This window comes from Trematomus bernacchii, unplaced genomic scaffold, assembly GCF_902827165.1.
Source record: "Trematomus bernacchii unplaced genomic scaffold, fTreBer1.1, whole genome shotgun sequence".
NCBI lineage: Eukaryota > Metazoa > Chordata > Actinopteri > Perciformes > Nototheniidae > Trematomus > Trematomus bernacchii.
This window is the reverse complement of record NW_022988050.1, coordinates 12852642-12875026: the sequence shown is the minus strand read 5'-3', so window position 1 is coordinate 12875026 and position 22385 is coordinate 12852642. Positions and strand designations below refer to the sequence as shown.

Sequence of the window (22385 nt, the reverse complement as noted above, 5' to 3'; positions counted from 1 at the left end):
TATATTTTGGATTTACAAATTGAATCTGAAGGGCAACTACAAAGAAACTCAAGCTGGATTTATAGATGAAGTGGAGTACAATATTTGCCTCCAAAGGGTAGTGGAGTAAAGTGACATAAACTGGAAATACTAAACTTCAATGTGTTGACTTAAGTGCAGCTTTTGAGTAAATATACTTACTTTCCACCACTTCTGCCATGTGTAACATTTTCCCCGAATGACGGTGCAGTTTTCCTTCAGTGACCCAAAGGTCACTGTGTCCCTCCTCCTTCAGGTCAAAACCTGAAGGAGGAGGGACACATGCTGGGAAGTATAAAAACGACTGTTTAGTATTTATTTTTCGGTATCTGCTGCAGACTCGATGACGGCGCCGCTTATCAGACACAGCTGCAGTTAATCACGTGTTTTCATCAGTATCTGGGTCCAAAAAGGGGGCGGGGTTTGGAAGGATCAACTTTAGCTGGAATTTAAATGCGCTTTTTAAGCGAGGCAGCTACAGAGAACTTGTCAAAGCCAGGATGCATTGAAGTAAACGGACAGAGAAGAGCAATGGCGTTAGGAATCATAGCCCCGGCCTTGGCTGCCATTGGTAGCCTCATATCCGGATTTATGAATTATTTCACTGACATGTTTCTGACAACTCCGCTGAAAGCCACCCTCAAACATTTGGAGGAGACCGAACTGAAAACCCTAAAAGGAGGCGAGTGGTTTTTCTCCACCAAAGAATGCCAGAGTTGTTATTTCATTAATTGTCAAAAGGGTGTTGAAATGAGCTATTGTTAACTCCTGTTGCTCAACTCTTTTACCCTTTGCCTTGTTTCCTCACAGAAACCAGAGTCCTGAAAGCTAGGTCTCTGTGGGAGGGGTCGGGAGCTGTCATCATGGCAGTGAGGAGACCTGGGTGATTTTTGTGCAGAGAGGTAATGTCATGCCAGTGTTTTTAGTGTATTCTCTCCAAATGTCTTTATGACAGTTATTGGCTTTATGAAAGGGATTTTAGTATTTTTTTGTATTTGCCAAGTCATTTTATCCCACACTGTCTGCCATTCTGTATTGAAGCTGGTGTATGGTCTTGATATTGAGTAACATATTTAGATCATAGACTACAATCAATTGAAGTATTATTTGTGTCTTCTACATAATTTTATAGAAATGTACCCAAAATCAATCTTGATGTATTTGGAATGCAAGTCAAATTTCAGACTTGATCTAACCATTAAAGTATTATCGTCGTATCTCTGGGAACTTTCTATAGTCTTAATTTGGAAACTAAGACAGTTTTCTTAAATTGACATTTTGCTTGCAATTTGTTGCCTTGCCAACAAGATCGCAATATATTGAATCTTAACACCTGTAGCTGTTGCCATCATTCTACCAAAGCCCTAGTTTATCATAATGTATGCACCTTCAAATAAACTACGTAGGAAATACATGCAAATTGACAACAGTAACCAAAACCTTGAATTTGTATAGGCCTATATTTACCAGTTGATGTGTGTGGCTTCTTTGTATTTGTAGTACACAGTGAGTTTTTGTTCACATGACTGTTTGAATCCTCCCCGGCTGCAGGAGGCTGCAGAGCTGTCCTCTCTGAAGCCTCAGCTGGATGAGCTCGGGGTCCCTCTGTACGCTGTGGTGAAGGAGGACGTCGGCACCGAGGTCCAGAACTTCCAACCGTTCTTCAACGGGGAGGTCTTCTTGGATGAAAAGGTGGAATTATTTTTCTGTTATGAATTGGTACTTTGTGTGGTCAGTTAATAAGAGTCATTCAGAATCTGTGAAGAATCAGTTTAGGTCTAAATGAATGAATATAGTCTTCTGGTTTGTCTGCTTCATTTGCAGAGACGTTTTTATGGACCCCGTGAGCGGAAGATGGGTCTGCTGGCATTCCTGCGTGTTGGGGTGTGGATGAATGGCCTGCAGGCTTTTAAGAGGGGCTTCATGGGAAACATTTTGGGAGAAGGCTTTGTCCTGGGTGGGGTCTTTGTCATTGGACAAGGACAGCAGGTAAAACCTCCTTCAGTCAAGTTGTGTTTGAATACACCACAGAACACACTTTTGCTTTATATGGGAAAAGACATGTCAAAAAAGCACACTTGGAACTGTATAATGATGTTTTTTGTCCCATTTCTCCCACAGGGAATACTTCTGGAGCACAGAGAGATTGAATTTGGAGATAAAGTCAATGCTGAAGATGTCATCCGAGCTGTCAGAAGAATAGCACAAGAACTTCAGCCTTTCGAGAGCAAATAATGATCTGTATTACCCATGCAGGATAAGAACAAATATATATCACAAAGTATAAAACCAAAATGACTCCAAGCTATAAGAATACAAATATGAATGCATATGTAGTGGTTAGTGTGTGACAAAAAAAGGATATTTGCAAAGTTTGTTGGTGCACTGGTCTCGTGGAAAACCATGATAAATGTTGTGGTATGACTGTGAAGTAAGAGGCTCCGAGTGTGTTAATGATGGTCTGTCTTTAAACTCAAGAGGGAGCAGACCTGATGTCAACACTCAGTTTCCTGTTTTACACTGTGGTACTGTTGTGTTATCTTGGGAACCAAGAAACCCTTTGACCAATAAAACGTGGCTTTGTGGTCCATTGTTTGTTTTTATTCTTACTCGCTATTTGAAAAAATGTGTTCAGATGTTTGACTCCCTGACAAGAGTCATCAGAGGTCCCATGGCAGAGAGAGAGAGAGAGAGTGGGAGTGTTTTCAGAGCCAACATGTATAATCAGTCTGGTTTCCATCATCGAGGCTGCCTTAAAAAGTCATTAAATGTAAGGACTTTTAACAGCTTTATTTTTGTGCATTCTGCTTCTTAATTGAACTTAGATTTCTGCTTAATCGAAATATTAAGCACCATTAATAATCTAGAACTGCGAACAAAATCCCTGCCTTTTTTTTAATCCAAACATTACATTTTCAAGTAATATAGATAAGATATGATTAGCAATATATCGTGATCACTATTTAACAACAAGGTACACCTTACATCAGCCTCTTTCTTTAGTAGAAATACTAATTTTCTGCCTCCTACTCCTGACACGCTGTCCGTTGATTGACATACAAGTCATCCAATCAAATACTCTTAATTAATCAACTGCAGCCAATCGCCATGGCCATGGGGCGGAGCTTATTACCACTCAGAGAAATGCCCCAGCCAGGTGCGTTAGGTCATTTTGCACAACATGGACACAGGTAGGCTAGCAAGCTGACTTTAGTTTAGTTATTTACAGAATGAATGTGAGGGATACACGGATAACTGTTTGTTGTCATCGTCAACGTACTGCCCATGTTAGTATGGCCGTTTTTTAAGAAAAAGAAGAGCTGCCTTGCTGTCTTTGTTTTCGCCTCGAAACGTAAAATGTTCGGTATGTATTTTATTTTTTTATTTACATTTGTTCCCCAAAGTGTGACATTTTAAAGTTGAGTAGCAAAAAATAAGACTCAAGGAAACGAATTTATCTTAGTTTCGATAATTAAACGTTTTAAATGTCGCCTTTGTGACTGTTTTCTTTAACTTCGCTCTCCGGGGTGCTGAAGCACGAGCCTGCTGGGGGAAACCCCAAGCAAACGACATGAGGACACACACTGTCAGCAAGGGTTCAGTTTAGTGACATGTAGTAACCATGGTATCAACACCATGTGACATCTTGACTCTTAAGTGGGTCAAGTCTGAGCTAAAAACACCTATACAATCCTGTTTAACCTCACCTGCAGAGACACATACAGTACATGTGTTGGCCTTTGTTACAATGGCCTTGATGTAATTTGAGCTTCAATGACTAGATACATGTGTTAATGATGCATTGCTGTACTTCATGTCTTTTTCTGTGAGACTCAGACAGGTGAGAGAGATGCAACATGGGCAGGATTGGACCAAAATGTGAGTCCAGGAAGCCAACGAGTCAGCTGTCATGTCACACAGCAACCTGTGTCGGTGAGTTGGATTATCCGGCCATTTCAGTCTACTGGCAAACTACTGAGAAAGACATAGTCTGTGAATGATGGAAACACAGCGGACAATTTGCCTGAGGATCCCCTTCCTTCTGCTATATGCTGCTGCTGTAGGCTCCTCCACCCGGAGCTGAGTCCCCTGTGTGAAAGGGGACCCTGCCAGCCTCCATGGCTCACTCGTCAGACCCGTCCCGCAGGGAGAAGACCCCCGGGACCCAAGGGTCACACACGGCTACCCGCAACCTCTTACGAAAGAAGGAGCAGCGCCGGCGTGGAATCCGATCCAACTCGCCCATGGGCCGGGTCATCCTCATCAACTCTCCTGTGGATGGTGAGGAGGAGTTAAGCTGGCTGCTTGTGTAGTGCACATTACATCCTGCTGTCCACTGTGGATAAACACTGGTTTAGAAGTCTGACAAAGAACGGTTGGTCATTTCTTTTCTGAAATTAAGATCCGGATTTAAATGTGGCAAAGTTGAGACTTATTTGGATACCTTTACTTATCTCACACCTGCATAAGACTGACCTGATCTCAAACTTCTTGTCTCAAAAGAACATGTAAAAGGTTGTACATTGCTACACACTGTCATCATTGAAGAAGCAACATTACATCATAGACACAAAATGAAACAATATCTTAACTTGGCCTGAATTAATCAATATAATGGAGTCAATAATTAATAATGCACCAAAACATTTATCGAGCATTTAACTCAAAAACCACAGAATACAATGATTAAATGTAGTTGTTAATTAATCCATACTAAAATGACTTAACTAGTTTCCTTGATTGACACCTGTAATCTATAATGACGTGTTTTTCTTCTTTGCTGCCCTGATTTGGATTGAAATTAGCATGTTTTTAGGGGAGAAACACGGTTAAAATAAAAGTAATCTGGACTTTTTTGAAAGTTTCAAGAATGTAGAAGACTATTTTGTCCTCAATAAACCTTCTAGCAGAAGTAATCTTGACTTGCATTAGATAATGGTTGATATTGGGTAGTAGTAAGAGAGAACCACTGCTCCATATTACAAATAGTCAAATAGGAAAGTAGTCGGATACAGGCCTTCATGAATGACATTAATAATTATAATAAGGTGAATTTCTTCTAAGATTAGTGACCATCACTAACACCGCATCCATGTGATATTATTATTTAGGTGGAGATGACTGTGAGGACCTCCATACGATCACAGTGGATAAGAGTGTGGACGGCAAGCTGGGCTTCAGCGTGCGAGGAGGCTCCGAACATGGCCTCAGCATCTTTGTCAGTAAGGTGGAGGACAACAGTACAGCAGGTACACACTGCGAGCTACAGGGGAATACAGTGGTGCAGTGATGGTGTTTTGTAGTAGGTTGACCCGGAAGTTAGCCGATGGGGTTTTTCTTATCAGGATAATCTCCACATATTAACACCACTTTTATACTAGTTGAAGAGTAAATAAATCGCCAGTAGTAAAAAGCTGTGTTATAAATGAACTGCATCACTGTGCCGTCACTAATGCTAAGCTAAAGGTGGCTAATGTTCAGCGTGATGACATTAAGTAGTCTCATTCAGACACTTGTTAGCAACTGACGTTTTTCAGACATATAGAAGCTTTTGACATTCACAATGGGGTATATTCGACATGTTTGAAGACGTGACAATTGTGCAAGCTTGTATTAACCAGAGACCGTACGTCAGGGATCTAACAAAAAATTGATATAAAAAAGAAAACATACATTTCAAGACAAGGGAATCGGGAAGGGCTAAAATGCTAATTCCTTTCCGTATGTGTGTTTTATAGAGGAGGCAGGCCTGTGCGTCGGGGATAAACTGGTGGAGGTGAACGGTATCAGCCTGGAGAGCATCACCATGAGCAGCGCTGTGAAAGTCCTGACGGGCAACAACAGGCTGAGGATGGTGGTGAGGCGCGTTGGCAAAGTCCCCGGCATCCGCTACTCCAAGGAGAAGACTACCTGGTAATGACACACCGTTACTGTTGCTCAGTTCATCACAAACATATTAGATTCTGACTTGTTGTCATTCTTCCAGGGTGGACTTGATACACAGGCGTATGGTGGTGGAGGAGAGCGGATGCACTCCTTCAGACGCCAGCTCAGGAAGCGCCCTCCAAAGGATCGTCCACCTCTCCACCACCTCCGACGACTACTGCCTGGGCTTCAACATCCGGGGGGGGGAAGGAGTTCGGTCTGGGCATCTACGTCTCCAAGTGGGTACATCCGCTATGGAAAACATTGTCCTATAAACCTTTTATGTTTATAACTTTGTGAAGACATTTAGTCATGAAATGATCTCTCCTTCTGTCTGGTGGCCTCAGGCTGGATCCTGGAGGTCTGGCCGAGCAGAATGGGATAAAGATGGGGGACCAGATCCTAGCTGCCAATGGAATAAGCTTTGAGGACATCAGCCACAGTAACGCTGTAGAGGTGCTGAAGAGCCACACACATGTCATGCTGACCATCAAGGTGAGAGTGATGGACAGCTTTTAAACCCTTTATGTCCAGTGCGGCATGCAATAAATATCTTTTATGAATTCCTAGCAGATAGCATGCTCAAACCATGGAGCCTTCAAAGTCCTAAAGATGACCTTCTTCAATTATTTTAAACAACATCATTATATTGTTCATGCAAGACTATACATTACACGTTTGGATTATTGTAACAAGCACCAATCTACATAAAAAACGTACTTACATCAATGAAAGTTAATTTTAAATAGGGCACATCTATGTGGTCAACAGAATCTGTTTTTCTGCTATAAAGAAAGATGAATGTTCAGAAGTCTTTACAGCCCAGGTTAGATGACCCGACACACATTTACCTTCCTGTCCTGTTGCCTACCTTTTCATCTTTAATTCTCTAACAAATGCAAACCCCACGAGCCGCGTTACCACTCATTAGGCGTAGCGTCGACGGTGTGTGTGGCAGGGCCCGACAGCTGGCATGCAGTCGTAATATTCCTCGCTCTCTTTACTTGTCGGAGCTTGGGTTTCGCGCTCTGAGAAATAGCCAGGCCGTGTGCATTATTCACCAGGCAGCTGGGATCAGGTGCTGATCAAAGCTTACAGCCGTGTTATCTGTGAGTTTTGCTCCGGGGTCTCTCGCTCTGCCTCTAGAAACTGGCAATCAAACGTTACTAGAAAATCACAAAGGGAAATATGTTTTTCTTTGACGAAGACGAGGTGTGCTGATGAGGCTGTCTGTGTGCTTCTAGAGTTACTCTTTATCAAATATAGCGATCCCATAAAAGTTTCAAGCTCTCTACTGTATCTCATTTGCATATCTGTGGCCATCTTCACAGGAAGCAGGGAGATACCCGGCTTATAAAGAGATGGTGGCAGAATACAGGTGGCTCAATAAGTGTATGTATCTGTTTTTCCATTATCTCGAAAGATCTTCAACGATCACATAACACGTTGATACTTTGAGATGCGTTTTAGTTGGATGATCTTTCGTTTTCTTCCTCAGTGTCCAACGGGACTCAGAAATCCTCCTCCCAGGGTTCAGAATCCAACTCCTCTGGCTCCTCTCTGTCGTCTGGGACTCCGGTGAGCTCTCTGAGCGGCCTGTCGCAGGTCATGTTCCCTCCCAGCATGCCCTTCTGTTCAGACATGGTGGATGTCTGCATCTCTACAGAGGACCAGAGGACAGGGTATTTTCACTTAGATTCTTCCAAATAAGAACACAACGACAATAAGACATACGAGACCAAAACAACATTTTATTTTTACAGATCTTTTTACTTTACAAACTTTTTTTAAATAGTCTCTTTTCCACTGCAGACATATTCAATCCATACCAGTTAGCGTTGAGCCTTTCAAAACAAGATTTTAAAAAACGGTTTCCTCATAGAGCGGCCCACACTGATTATTATTGTTGTATTTATTGTATACAATTTATTTTAGTTTGTATTGGATTGTAGTATTACTTTGTGTCATATACAGTATACAAAATATAAAAATATATATTTAGTGCTTTATTTGAAAATCTCAAAAGAACCTTTAAATGGACAACATGTTTAGATAAATAGTGCAGCCCTACAACAGGTGTTCACTTACAGACTACACCAGACTTCATGGTAGTTTTTTTGTCCAGGTTTGAGTCCGGGCGAACGGAGACGGCCATGCAGACGGACCTTCCATCCCAGAGGTCGGCTGCAGAAACCACGCGCAGCCTGGGACGAACCACGCTGCTCAAAGACACAGTGATCCGTTCTGGGGAGGGCGGGGGGACCACAGAGTCCCCGAAGACAGCCGTGCTGATGGCCCTCAGCCGACCGAGCCGACCAATCAGCCGCTCCCAGAGTCAGGTCACTGTGGCAGGTGAGGAGTAGGAAGAGTTGGTAACACGATGAAATAATGATGGAATAATAAGGCCTCATAAATGACTGTTGCTATCCAACCACAGAGATCAAGCAGAAGAAAGAGAAGAAGCAGAAAGAGAAGCACCCAGAGAAGAGCGTCCTGCAGCGCTCCAAGACTTTTGTCAACTTGCTCTTCAGGGGGGGGCGCAGGGGGCGCTCCAAGTCGCCGTCCACACACAAAGCTGGTAAAAGTAGTTTTTACCTCTTGTTCTCGAAACAAAACCGAATGACTTTTTGACTGATTGTTCTCTGTGCTGTTTTCAGGGGGCAGACATGTCAGTGTAATGCCAAATTCAGAGATGCTAGGAGTGGTGGAGGACATGGCCCGCAGGCTGCTGACGGAGGAGGAGGTGGCCGCTGTGATGAAGACGTGCCGAAGGGTATGAAAATAAACTGAGACAATGTCGTTTTTTACATTTGCTGACCTTTGGACTCGCCATGTAACAGTCTTTGTTTGCAGTTTTTAATCACAAAAACAGATTTCACATTGGTTCTGAGTAATTATAAACTGGGTACTATTTTTTGAATGTTACCCTCAGTACGTGGCGGATCGATCGGTGGAGAACTTGATACGCCACCTGTTGGCCGTGCTGGACAGACCGGAGAAGCTGCTGCTGCTCAGAGAAGTCCGGTAAGCAGAGCAAGGAAAAGGAAAATACTTGTGGATTAAACTCTATTCACAAAAAAATTAAGATGTCTGCCCTCCACTCTGTGTAAATCTAGATAGAGAAACTGTAGTATTACAAACACTGCCAGAAAAGTGAATAAGGATAATCTTATTACATCCAAATGTTTCACAATAAGACACAGATGACTTAATTTAACATCCTTTGTCACGCAACACATTATTATATACCCTGTGGTCTTGTTTCTCAGGATGCTGCTTCCTCCTCCTGACCTGAATGCATTCAATAACCTGGTGACCCCGATCGAAGTCGAGGCCTACGATATCCTCAAGTATCGTTCAAGTGCGTGAGATGCATGAGAAATACTTGGCACATATCTGAACAGTCCTTTTTAGGCTCCTTTTTGTAACATTGTTTTCTTTCTTTATTGTAGTCAAAACTCCTCTTCTTCGCTCTCCCACATCTGGTCGAGTACCAAAACGGCGCCTCATCACTCCTATCCCGGGTCAGTACCCTTCATCTCAGCTCTAAATACATCTTTTATTTTTATGTTAGTCATAACCTGGTTTTTTAATGATTCAGAAAAACCTTGCTTGAATTTGATTTAATTTCACTTTATTTCTATAAAAGGGTTTTCCTGCAGTTGTTTCTTAGAATTAGAGTGATAGTGTTCTGAGGGAGATATTATATCTATCGAAGGCTATTTCTGCCAAAGAAAAAAAAACGTACCTTGAAGTAAGGTGTGACAAGAATAAAAATACTCAATTCAAAATGAAGAAAATGCTACGAAACAATAGTGTTTACATTTTAAATCAAGTATTTCAAGCAGAATAATGTCTTACTGTCTAATACATCTGATTAGCCATGAGTATTTATTTTTATCCTGCATTCATTTTTATATAAAGGCTTCCATAGATCCCAATGTGTAACCACAGCCTGAGGTAACTCTGCTCATACAAAAGGTTTGTATATAACCTGCGTATCCTTTCAGATTTCAGGGGAGGCTTTGAGCTCCACAATGCTGAGGAGGTGGAGAAGGAGAGCCACCTGCTGGACGAGCTGGAGAAGCTCAGTATGCAGGGGCCTCGGGGGGCCAGGGAGAGGCCCCCTACCTCCATGTCCTTCACCCCGCTGCTGGACATCCCAGTGGACGGATACGACTCAGAGTCCAGAGACCTCAGATCGCCCTCCTCCAGCGCCATGCTCCCCAACTGGCTGCTGGCCCACAACGAACACCCCCGCCCCCCGCTCCGCACAGACATTGGCACCATTCGCTCCGTCCACTTTGACGAGGTCTCGCTGCATTCTGCCTCAGACACCTCCTCAGAGAGAGGCAGGTCCCCGTTCAGAAACGGACACTCCGCGGGTAAAAAGGAGAAAAGTGGAGACAGGAGTAAAGGAGGCGTGTTCACGCTGCAGAGTGCGGCGCGCAGGAGTCGCCCCTTGTTGTCGCAGGTTTTCAGATCGAGTCCGGATCAGCGAGCGGGGGGGGAACAGATGAACGGACACCAGGCTTCCTCTGAGAACGGACTCAACGGATCTGAGTCTGAACAGGAGTACGAGCTCAAAACTGTCAGCATCTCCAAGACCAAACAGTCACTGGGTAAATGTGTTCCACTGATTGCATTTATATTATAAATAGTACGATTGGTCATAATACGGAGAATCTTTTAAGTCCAAGTTTTTAGATATTTCTATATATCTCTGAGATGACCGTCTCCACCCAACAAACAATAACCCTAGTGTGATTGGATTTGTTTTTGGTGAGCATCAATTCTTAGGCAGACATTTCAAGAACCTGGACAAATCCAGCCAAATGTAGTATACATGTTTTGCACAGCCTCTTCACTGCACATGGTACATGGTTAACCTGTATTGGTGGAACACCATGTAGTGTAAGTACACACATCTAAATACTTCACTGACCTCCACTCTTGTTCTGGTGTTTCAGGCATCAGTATATCTGGTGGGATGGAGTCCAAGGTTCAGCCAGTGGTGAAGATCGAGAAGATCTTCCCCGGAGGAGCGGCCTCCACCTGTGAAGTGCTCAAGGTGACACGCTAAATTAAACACCCTTTCAATACTTCATACAATCAAACCATCCAATGTGTAATGGAAACCATACTTTATGAAGGTCACATCTTTGTAGAACTTTCCAATACCAATATTTCCTGAAATAATCAAATGATCCAATCTTGATAAACAATATAAATGATGTTCCTTCAAGTTTTAATTTGTTTATGAAAACAGATGTTGAGGTTCCTACCTTGCACCTCACTGTGACTCTCACCCCCCCTCTGCTGTCCCCAGGCTGGATTTGAGTTGGTGTCTGTGGACAGAGTCTCCCTGCAGGGCGTGACCCATCATCACGCTGTGGACATCATCCGAAAAGCCTTCAGCAACAAGGCCAAAGACCCCATGGTGTTTGTGGTCAAAGTCCCCAAAAACATTTTGAAAGGAGACTGAGACTCTCATCATGAATGTATTTCTGGGACTAAACGCAGAGACTTGAACTCCGGCCTGAACACAGAGATGTGCTCACAGAGGTCAGGTATGTTATTTTGCCATTCATGTTAAAGTTTGTAGAAGTTATTGATTACATGGACACTGGTAACTGTTCTAAGCTGAATAACAAACTTAGCATAGAGCAGATTACTGGTATTTGAAACGGTAATGATACAATAAATGAAAAGGAATTTTGTCATAAGATTACTTAGTACTATAGAACTTAAGAAGGGCAAACAAACAAGCAAAAATAAGATTTACGGTCAATTATTTGTGTCCTTAAAGCTGGAAATCATTAAATATGCCTTAATATTTCACTTTAATCACATCCCAGGAGCCAATGCCTGTTAATAACATTTATTTTTACATTGTCGTATTAACATCCAATCGAAAAATACTGCAGAGCAGAAGTGTTTATCTGATTAGATGTGCAGGATAACAGAATGCAAATTGTAACCAGTGCCTTTAAAAGCCCTGAAAACGTAGAATATAAAAGTACAGAGCGTTACATTGTAATGTAACTTCTGACCTGCAGAGGGCAGTCATGTGACAAACATTTCTGTTGTCTGCAGCATTTCATGAGAAATACAGTGAACGCCTCACCAAACTACAAACCTTAAACATTGCCTAAAAGTGAACCAGAGGAGAACTGTAGAATAAATCATCCAGATGTAAAAGGATATGTATAACATTGGAATGATATACTGTTTTGTATTCAGATGATTAAGAGTCATTTCCATCTTCTGTAAGGCTCTCATGTTGTTGAAGAAATCTCCATGTACCACACAGCTTTTAAATGATGTCTTTTTTAATTAAAAACATAGGTTTGTTCAAGAAATGTACAGCATGAAAATAAACGTTTTATGTCTTCATACAAATACTGTGGATTATAAAATGAGAGAGAGGAACCAGAAGGACCATCCACACAGCATCAATATACAGGACACACATCTGTAGGAGCAAGATATCATGTGCGACATTGCTTTGGTCTATTCACAGTGGCTATGTTTTATTATGGAGATGGACAGCATCTCAGGTATGTACTTTATGGGTTCTCTACAGAGGGTGAGTTTTCAATCAGCAGAAATGAACACAAACAGTATCTTGGTTTGGTCCTACAGGAACGCACATGAAACGCATCATAACGTTTGGTGGAAAAACGTATCAAAGTTGTCTCTCAACACCAAAACACCTTTCATTTAGTGCACAATTTCCCTTTAGTAATGTCAAAAACACCCAATTGTTTAATACTTCTAGAGATTATGAGTTAAGTATTCTTTTCTATTTATCCTTTACAATGCTATAAACTCCTGTGCTTTTACAACCTTTTGTAATGTTGTATTCCTTGTGATGGGAATGCAGTTGTGATAAAGTATACCTGCTCTTTTGCTGCCATCACATGCCAAACGCCTGCTGTTACATTTGATTTACCTAAACTTTTACAATATCATGACATACATATATATTTATCAATATTGCAGTATATAATTACTGTACATATATTATGGTTCTCAAACACTACAGGAAAGTGATTTATTTGTGATTTCTGACGTGTACTGAATGGAAGGTGTTAAGGTCGTATTTAATCCAGATGTTACTGTGTTCAATGACATTAGACTGTACAGATGTTCATATCATTTCACCATCAAGGGTAAAGTGTTCAGGATATAAGAGTTCAACTGGAGGAGGCCTAAGCTTTGTGTCCCTCAAACTAGACTTTATATTATAAAAAAAACAAAATGTGTGCCATATGACTGAAAAGTTAAAGCTTTTGGTCCCTACAATTTCATCTTGCTACATCTACTGGTACTTGTTGGTCATGATGAGTGGATTCACCATCATCAGCACCTCGCTCTGATGCTCTCACTCTGAATGTGTGGCGTCTCACTTCAACTGTCCATCGACAACAAGCGTGGGCTAAATACACTGATCAGAGCTGACACAGAGTGGGAGGGTGGTGTTAGAGCCAGCCTGGAAGGTGGAGTCATAACCAACTCAGGAGGAGGTCTGGTGAAGTTATTCACACGCAACAACCTCTCTGACAAATGCCTGGTACTTATCATTGGGATAGTTTCAAGCAGGTTTGTATGAGGTACTTGCACAGTCAGTGTACACCTACAATAGATGAGGAGAAACACGTCCCCAGTTTGGAGGAACGGACAGGAGAACCAGCACAGAGGCTAATCCTGGTCCTGCTGTGGGAAGGGGCCGGCAGCTAAATGAATTTAAGACACCAAAAGTAAATCAATATCATTTTAAGTGTACACTTTGAATATCTTAGCTGCTTTACCTTACCATCCCTTTTCCAACATTTGATTTCCTGATTTAGATTTTTTATTAGTACCTCATACTTAAAGATATGGACTATAGCTTTATTTAAGGGCCAGAGGACTGAGGTGTCCTACAAATGACTAATAGAGGTCATTGGCTTTTAAGTGGGACTCCTTGGAGAATAGACCAATGAGGCAGAATTTGAATATGGCAGAATTGATGGTAATGAGTTATGCGATATCTTGCTTATTTGTCATGTCAACAAACGGCACAATAGAAACCAGATCTGTGACATGTAGGGGTAAATAGTTAACTGACAGTAGTGCAAATCAAAGATGGAGAGACACAGGTTAAATTTCCGTGGCGGCGATCTCATCAAAGTTGATCTCGTTGCCGCTGCCCTCGTCCTCCTCTCTGCTCTCCAGTTCGTGGCTGAGCTCCTGCAGGTGCTGCTCCAGCTCTCTGTTCCTGCGATACATCTGCACATAGTTCTGCTGCAGCTGCTTCTGGTAGCGGATAACTTTGTCCTTCTCCTCCTGCCATACCCTGCGCTCCTCCTCAAACCCCCCTGCCTGCTGCTCGGCCCGCTGCCGCTCGTAGGCCAGCTCCGCCCTCATCCTGTCCATCTGCACCTTCATGCTCTGCAGGGCCTCGCTGCTGCTCTTCCGCTGGGCCTTCGCCTCATCACTCTCGTATGCGAGCATGTGTTCCTCTGCTTCGTGGAACACCTGACACTGTCTGTTTCCTGGCCCCTGATTGGCCAGAGCATCTCTGAGGTGAGCCATCTCTCCCTCAAGGCGTCCCACCTTCTCTCGGAGCAGCTCTGCTTCGCTCTTGCGCCGCTGAAGTTCGTTCTCGCACACCTCCAGCTCCAGGGTTCGTGTGCGGGTGGTGCCGTGGGCCTCCTGGAGCAGGACCTGGGTGTTGGTCAGTTCTCCACAAGCCTCTCTGAGCTGACCCCGCAGGGAGACGATCTCCCCCACACGCTGGGCCAACTCCACCTGCACCTCCTTCAGCTGCTGCTTCAGCAGCGAGATTTCCCCCGACTTCTGACACACCTGAGGGGAGGGGAGGGGGGGGAGACATGTTTAGGATGTGTATTCCGTTTTCGGTATTTTGGGGTGCTCATGCATATCAATATTAAGGTTTAAATAAATAGGCTTGCAACGGACGGTATCTTTATCCTTTAATCAGCCAATGATTTAGTCTAGGAATGGATTCATTGTTTTGTCTATGAAATTGCATTTCAATTGACTTTTCATTTTAAAAGCATGAAATAACTGTCCTAGTAGACACATTTTTACTTCCTGTATTGAGTGAACAAATGAACGACTAATAATCATTCTGTCCAACTGCAGTTCATTTAATTAGGAGAATAAACATATCCGTAAATATATCACAGTGAAGCTTTACAGTAAAAGTGATGGTTTAAAATAGCAGTGTTTAAGGCAATATGAGTAATATTGAGTTTAAAGAAGAATGTGTAATGGTTAAATCAATAAGGATGGCACTGAGAAACTTCAACATGCCAGCCCAAACATTTGTATGCGGTCATTACACTACTGTATAAACTGTCAGTTTAGTACTCCTGTAGTGCAGCTCACCTCCCACTTGCTCTCCTCCAGTCGCGGCCCCAGCTGGATCTTATCGTGCTCATAGGAGGTGCAGCGCTCCTCCAGCTGCTCCCGCTCCTTCAGAAGCTGAGAAAAGTCCTCCTGCAGCTTCTTCTTCTCCTGCTGCAGCTGATAAACCTGCAGTCAGAAACAGCCAGTATCAGAAGTTGACCCTAGCAATTCCTAGTAGGACCTAAGCAGCCATGATAAGAGCCTGTCTGTTCTCTAAACACTGGAAAAGGTGTCCTTTCTTATCTCCTTTAGCACAAGGTACACTGGACCAAAGAAAAGGAGATGAAGCTGTCCCACAATTCCTTGTGACAGCAACATTTAAAAAGATGGCAGACCCTAGTCATTTACGTAGCCTAGTGCAGTCGTGTTCTCCTTGTTGTCGTTTCCTTAAGAATTTTCCTTTCTAATGTTTTGTGTCAGTGTCAAGGAAATGTTAGGAGAAGACACAGGTCTTTTTTTGACTATTTGGCCACAGCCCAGAGGTTCTGACCTGCAGCTGCAGAACCTGCTGTGCACGATGGGCCTTCTGCGAGGCGACCTGCATCCTGGTGGCACAGCCCTGCCTCAGCTCCTCCAGCTCCAGCTCAAAGCGCCTCTGCTTCTCCTCATAAACCTGTAACCACAGACAAAACATATTCATTAGGACTTTCGATACGAAACTAAAAGGTCCTGCTATTGACGGATGAGTTCGCAATTATATACAGCGTCAAAGTATTAATTACCGCCCTGTTTCAAATAGTAGTGAAATGGTGAAAATTAAACATTGACAAATATATAAGTATGGATTTTTCATTTGTTTTCACTGCAAACCCCTAGGGAACAGGACAGAGGGACAGTGTGTACCAACCTGGCAGATTGCAGCTTCATTCTCATCCAGGTTGTCTCTGAGTTGATGCAGCTCCAGCTCCCTCTCCCTCAGCTTGTCCTCCAGGTCCCTCACCACCCCCTCGTACCCCTCCACCGGGCCGGGGGAGCGCCCGCTGGACCCGCTGTCAGACAGAGGCTGGCCCCGGCAGCTTATGGAGCCGGAGCCCGTGCTCTTACTGGAGGACGAGCGGCCGCTGTCGGAGTTGGAGTGTCCGTGTGCACCGACAGGCGGGGCGCTCTTCATGGGCTCCAGGTGGCCTGCAGAGGCCTCTCCTGACGCCTGGCTGTAGCCCCCGCTGTAAGGGGGGAGACTGGAGAGGGAGTTGCGTCCAGAGTCGGTCAGCTGGCAGGAGTGGCTGCTGCTGCCGCTGTTACGGGTCCTGCTGTGCGAGCTGCTTTTCTCCGAGCTGGAGGGAGACAGCTCTGTGTGTGAGGGGCTCAGCAGGTTCAGGTTGTTCTGGCTCTCCGATGTGTTGGCAGAGTGGCGAGGGGAGAGGTACTGCATGGAGGTACGGCTCTTGGGAATGACAGGTTTGAAGGCAGTGGGCCGCAGCACTGCTTTCTCCATGTTCTGGAGGAGGAATATCAAATATGATAAATACTGAGATAAGAAAGAAAGACTAATAACAAGTGCTTAATATGAATAGTTAACACACGGAAACTCAGAATATCTCTGGTTTGGTCACTGTTGTCAATGTTGTAAGTTGTATGTTTTTTTTTAATGCAGTATTGTTTGCATTCCTTAGTGGATATACCCCCTTTAAAGTTTCGAAGAACAGAAATATACTATAAATAGAGTTGCCAGTGTATTGGGCACACCACACTAAAATGAATGCAGTTTAATGCAATAGTGCTGCAATATATCAAACATTTGTGTTATTATGAAGTCTGTTATACTGACAGAAGGTGTATTAAACCTAGACACCTCTCTGTATAATGCAATACAGTGTAAAAGAACCACAGATTACATCTCATGGTTATACAAAATATAATGCTCTCTAAAATTGTATCCGTGAACTAAAATGTATTTATTCAAAGACTCACCTTCTCAAGTTTCCCTGACACAGGAATCAGTTTAGGAGGAGGCCCCCCCATGTTCCCATTGAACCCTGATCCTTTAGTCTCATATGCGTCACTTCCTGGACTCCCACATGTCACACGGTTGTCATTCCAGTCGCCTATAAAGTCCTCATTCAGATATGTGAAGTTCCCATTCCCACTCTCCTTCTCCAGCCCCCTGATGGACATCATGGAGCTTTCCTTCTCGATGCAGTGCTGTAATAAAGAGTCTGGGGGCGACTCAGAGCCCAGGCAGGCAGCACCAGGCGTGGCCCTCCGGACCCTGGCTCCCAGCTCTCCCACAGATCGGTGGTCCTGGTAGTGTCCGGGGCGCGAGGCGATGAGGCTGCTGACAGAACCCATAGAATCCAGAGCGGAGGGGGGAGCGTTGATGGGGGGTGAGGAGCCGGAGGCGTGTCTCCTGTGATGTCCTCCACCGAGGCCTGGGTTGTGGGACTCAGCAGATAAGGGCAGAGCCTGAACCAGGGCCATGGTGGCAGCTCAGTGGGGTCACTCGCTCTGAGGGGGAAACACAACAGAGGGAGTCTCACTAATCGGTTTAATACACGTTCAAACAGTTAGTAGAACTCCAAGTCAAGTTTGGTAATGCTGATAGAAAGTCTAACAAGACAAATCCCGGACACTCTCAACTCATTCAAAACAAATCCATGTCAAGTTTTGTAAAATCATGTCTTGAGCTTTGAGTCCTTCAGAGCAAGTCGAGTCTTTAGGCATCAAAAGCAAGTATTACGGTGTAAGAGATACTTCCAAGTCACATTTCAAGTCTTATAGCAAGTCAGAATGACTGCAAGAGAAGTCAAAGTCAAGTCTCAAGTCTTATAAAAGCAGTGTTTCAATATTGTAATATGTCTTGTTATGATAAGTATCAAGTCATTCCTCACCATTTCAAGTCAAATCTTTTTTAAGATAAGAGGAAGTTAGATATATTTTAATAGCAGGACCACTCGGGTGATTCAGGACAAGTCATGGCTCAAAACTTCATAATCAATCGTGTCATCTATGATTAGTGATCATTGAATGGGTATTTAAACAATTTCCTAATTGTATGTTTTTGAAATAGCTGACACACAACTGCCCCAATCGGTTGCTATATCTCATCTCAGGAACTAAATACTGGTTAAACTGCCGTGTTTTTCCTCCCAGATACTAATAGGGTCACATTCTAGCTGTTCAATCTCCACACCAGGGTGCTTATGAGGAATGCCTACAACAAAAGGCAAAACAGAGATGATATACAGTAGACTGAAGCATACAAATGCCCCACAAGTCCATGGTGGCCCACACACAGAGAACCAGGACAGGCCATTCATGAAGTCCATTCAAGCAGCACTAACAGGGCTTGAGGCATTAGGCTTGCGAGGCATGAGGCAACAGAAGAAAAGGGTCTGTTCTCATTTGAGACGTAGAATGGCTCCTAACATGCTGGCATCTCTCCCTGACAGCAACAAAGGCCACTGCCTGCACCCATCTTATCAGCCTTAACCTCAAAGTTCATAACTGTGGATAATAGACACACAGAGAATAGGAGGCAGCTTAAACTTGCCGTGATACTTTAGCGGATGGTGTTTAAAGGGGCCGTTCACGACAATATTAAAATACATATTTTTTTCTCTTGTGGCACTTTCTAATAATCAAGATCGCAGCATCAAGGCATTCGTCCATGAGTGGATGAACACTTTATTCTGTGCAGTGATGTGGTAGAAAGAAAATAGTTCAGAAATGAAAATGTTCACAACAAGGTTTGTGGATTATCCAAAGTAACCGGGTCATGAGTTCAAGAAATAAGTTTTGCTTCTAAATTCATCTAGTTTCATTGTTTCATAGTTTCAAAATGAAGACATCACTACCGATACCTCCAACCCTTAGCAATTCACACCAAAACTATTTTAAAGATTGATAAAAGCAGTACAGGTAATAGGAAAGATTTGTATTTCTGTGAGTAAATCTTAAAGTATGAAGTTCTGTTAAATAATGAAATGTAAGAAGCACAAGCACTTACTGTTCACTCGCTCACTCTCACAGGACTGCTGGTAAATATTGACACTATGAACAGGCGCATACCGACTATGACATCAACAACTTGTCTTGTGGATGGTGAACAGTTGAATGTTGTGTGGAGAACAATGAGTCAACAGGACGCATGATGATGAGGTCACAGTGCACAATGGACTACACAACAAACAGCAGAGCCTCTCCTGCTCTAAAAGCCTTTCAGTGAGTCACAGAATATGAGGATATCCGACTGACGGGTGCGTCGTGTTCTTCAGTTTCAGTCTTGTCTGGCAAGTCACAAGCATTTAAAGTATGCTAATATTTTTCAATACATCACTCACTGTAAGTTAATCTAGGAAAGTAGTACGACTTTGCCTCCTACTCTGTACCGCTCTTTACCTGGAGAACAAAATCCATGTTCGCTAATAAGGTGAAATGAGGGTAACAGCAGGCAGGCTGGTCAGACACACTACACACTACACCTGCCGGGAGAGAGCCATGCCAAGTCCTCTTACAACCTGCCAAGTTCACAGAGCGCCTGCAAGGCTTCCACTGTGATTGAACACTGATTACTACACGTTAATTAGCTTACTCAATGACAGGCTGATCCCTACTTACACTCATAATGACTGAATTACACAAATGAATGAGACAAATCTGGAACTGACATATTGTAATGTGTTATACGTAAACACTGAAAAAATGTTTTTGTAAAATATGTAATGCAGCGTTTGTTCAAACTTAGTTAGTTCCAATACTGTCATGAAGGTGGTACAGCTTTTTAAACTGTTGTCAGTACAACACTGGTGTATTACTGTATACTTTAATCAGAAAGTGAAATGCATGGCTTCTCAAATCCAGGTAGTCACACATAAAAAAGTAAAAAGGAGATTTTAACTCCTTTGTACTGTAAATGTGTATTATATGAAACATTGTTATTTCAAATGTATCCTAATTGTTATACTTTGTATGCCATCTAAATCCTCCATTGATTCTCTTTGGTGCATTGAGTGTAAAATATGTGTCAGTGTGCCAGTAAGGATTCACACTGCATTATTCAAATACTGAAATATGTGTTGTCCTCAAAAGCAGTGTGTGGGTTAATCATATGTTATTTCACTATAGACTGAGAAAAGCTAATTAGTCCTTGATGATATTTATTAAATATAATCCTCTCTGAATAGGAGGAAATCAGATAAAGTATGTCTATGGTTTAGCCGTCAGTGAAACCCCATATTATCACAATGTCTCTAGAACAAGGTCTAAACAACTCTACAGGTCTTGTTACAAATTTGATCCAAATATCCCAAATTCATGTGTTAAATGCAGTACTCTTCTTCACTGCCTATGGGTCTGCCCGTCTATTCAGACTTTCTGGCCTTTCAAAAAGGCCACATTATTGACCCAAAAGTACACAAAAAGCACACTTCAGATGCTCAGGGTCCTTGAGATGCTTCACGCGTTGAAATTTCACTGATATCTGTTACGGTTCTTCAACAAAACTTTCACATATAAGAGGTTTATTATGGGCTCAGAACAGTCTCATAATACACACATGCACACAGAAGGATTCACACTTGTATTTCATGATCCGCAAAAGGAGTCACATTTGTATTTCCGGATCCACACTTGTGTTTTTCAACGCACACACAAATGTGTTCCGTTTCATATACATGTAAATAAAATCCAAATACAGAAAAAAGTTTTACATATGTATTTTTGATCCTCACATATTTGTTTTCCGTTTAAATCCCCTGCACCTACAAACACAAACCGCTTTCTGTGCATGGATCGCTGTGCATTCGTGTGTGGGTTTTTTGAGACTCCCCTGACGGTGACCCGATTCGTACTTGTAATTTTTTCTATCTATAGCCAATCAGATGTCTCCTCAATTCTAAGCCAATCACATGAGCGCGCCCCCACGAGGGTAGATTTCTTGCGTTCATGACGTAGCGCTTCATGTACGCATTTTGCGCTGTCCGGAGCTGACAGGTCCATGGAGCCTGCCTGCAGGCGCTAATCTCAGGACACTTCCACTCTCAGTACATTGCCACTTTCCGAGCAGGAAATGCACGTAAATACAAGCCTTTATATTATTAAGGTACAGTGCCACTTTCCGAACCATTAATGAATGCTTGTGTACACAAAAACGGCAGGCAAAACTGTTTTAAATGTGTGTTTCCTGTATGGCGAATACAGCTGCTTTATTTATGTCTGTATGAAGTTGTTGTGAGTGTGGAGGGAGCAGCTACAGGTTAGCTTAGCCTAATCGATCAGTGCACTACGAAGCCAGTGCTAGACAGTGAACTGTCAACGGGGGGAGCCCCGCCGGTCATTATCGGCCGATATTCACTCTTAATAGTTTGATCGGTGCTCTCTATAAAGGCCGATCAGGAGAGCTGGATCTGATCGATATGGACATAAACGCGAGTGAAGTTTTAGCGAGCTGCATGAGAAACTGACGGGCTGTCAGGAGAGAGGGAGGGAGAGAGGAAAAGAGATGATCCTTACTCCTGTGTTATTATCCGGTCATAGTCCGGTAATTACCTAACGGAAACGCTGCTACACAATTCTTATTCTTATTCTTATTATTATTGAAACATGACCGGTAAGTTTCAAATTTGTCCGGTAAAATTAAATTCTGTCTGCGGAAACCCTGCTCCGGACTACGCAAAATGCGTATATGAAGTGACATGAACGCAAGAAATCTACCCTCGTGGGGGCGCGCTCATGTGATTGGCTTAGAATTGAGGAGACATCTGATTGGCTATAGATAGAAAAAATTACAAGTACGAATCGGGTGACCGTCAGGGGAGTCTCAAAAAACCCACACACGAATGCACAGCGATCCATGCACAGAAAGCGGTTTGTGTTTGTAGGTTCAGGGGTTTTAAACGGAAAACAAATATGTGAGGATCAAAAATACATATGTAAAACTTTTTTCTGTATTTGGATTTTATTTACATGTATATGAAACGGAACACATTTGTGTGTGCGTTGAAAAACACAAGTGTGGATCCGGAAATACAAGTGTGAATCCTTTTGCGGATCATGAAATACAAGTGTGAATCCTTCTGTGTGCA

At 43.0% G+C, this 22385-nt stretch overlaps 3 protein-coding genes and 1 pseudogene across 4 annotated transcripts in view; 2 read left to right on the top strand and 2 right to left on the bottom strand.

The window, feature by feature from the left end:
• The window catches only part of scn4aa (sodium channel, voltage-gated, type IV, alpha, a), a 36322-nt gene extending 36053 nt beyond the window's left edge, over positions 1–269 (bottom strand). Inside the window, exon 1 of the mRNA XM_034119104.1 lies at positions 181–269. The gene's annotated coding sequence lies outside the window, so the exon portion shown is untranslated. The remainder of the gene's footprint in view (positions 1–180) is intronic.
• An 84-nt stretch (positions 270–353) lies between these two features.
• Positions 354–2606, top strand: LOC117473505 (annotated as a pseudogene).
• A 572-nt stretch (positions 2607–3178) lies between these two features.
• Positions 3179–12345, top strand: LOC117473500 (PDZ domain-containing protein 7-like). The gene is given in 19 exon segments (XM_034119101.1): positions 3179–3382; positions 3850–3951; positions 4083–4299; positions 5130–5267; positions 5757–5931; positions 6005–6143; positions 6145–6182; positions 6291–6438; positions 7275–7335; positions 7442–7625; positions 8069–8295; positions 8381–8521; positions 8601–8716; positions 8876–8967; positions 9213–9304; positions 9396–9467; positions 9954–10565; positions 10914–11014; positions 11273–12345. Coding segments are annotated over 17 exon segments (2655 nt in total). The 5' UTR covers positions 3179–3382; positions 3850–3951; positions 4083–4136; the 3' UTR covers positions 11429–12345.
• Positions 12346–13199: 854 nt separating this feature from the next.
• The window catches only part of LOC117473501 (leucine zipper putative tumor suppressor 2 homolog), a 38395-nt gene continuing 29209 nt past the window's right edge, over positions 13200–22385 (bottom strand). For both annotated transcript variants that reach the window (XM_034119102.1, XM_034119103.1), the window contains 5 exons: positions 17275–17808; positions 16211–16801; positions 15854–15976; positions 15343–15489; positions 13200–14796 (listed from right to left, as the gene is read on the bottom strand). In XM_034119102.1, coding sequence (XP_033974993.1) covers positions 14089–14796; positions 15343–15489; positions 15854–15976; positions 16211–16801; positions 17275–17781 — 2076 coding nt within the window. In that variant the 5' untranslated portion in view covers positions 17782–17808 and the 3' untranslated portion in view covers positions 13200–14088. The remainder of the gene's footprint in view (positions 14797–15342; positions 15490–15853; positions 15977–16210; positions 16802–17274; positions 17809–22385) is intronic.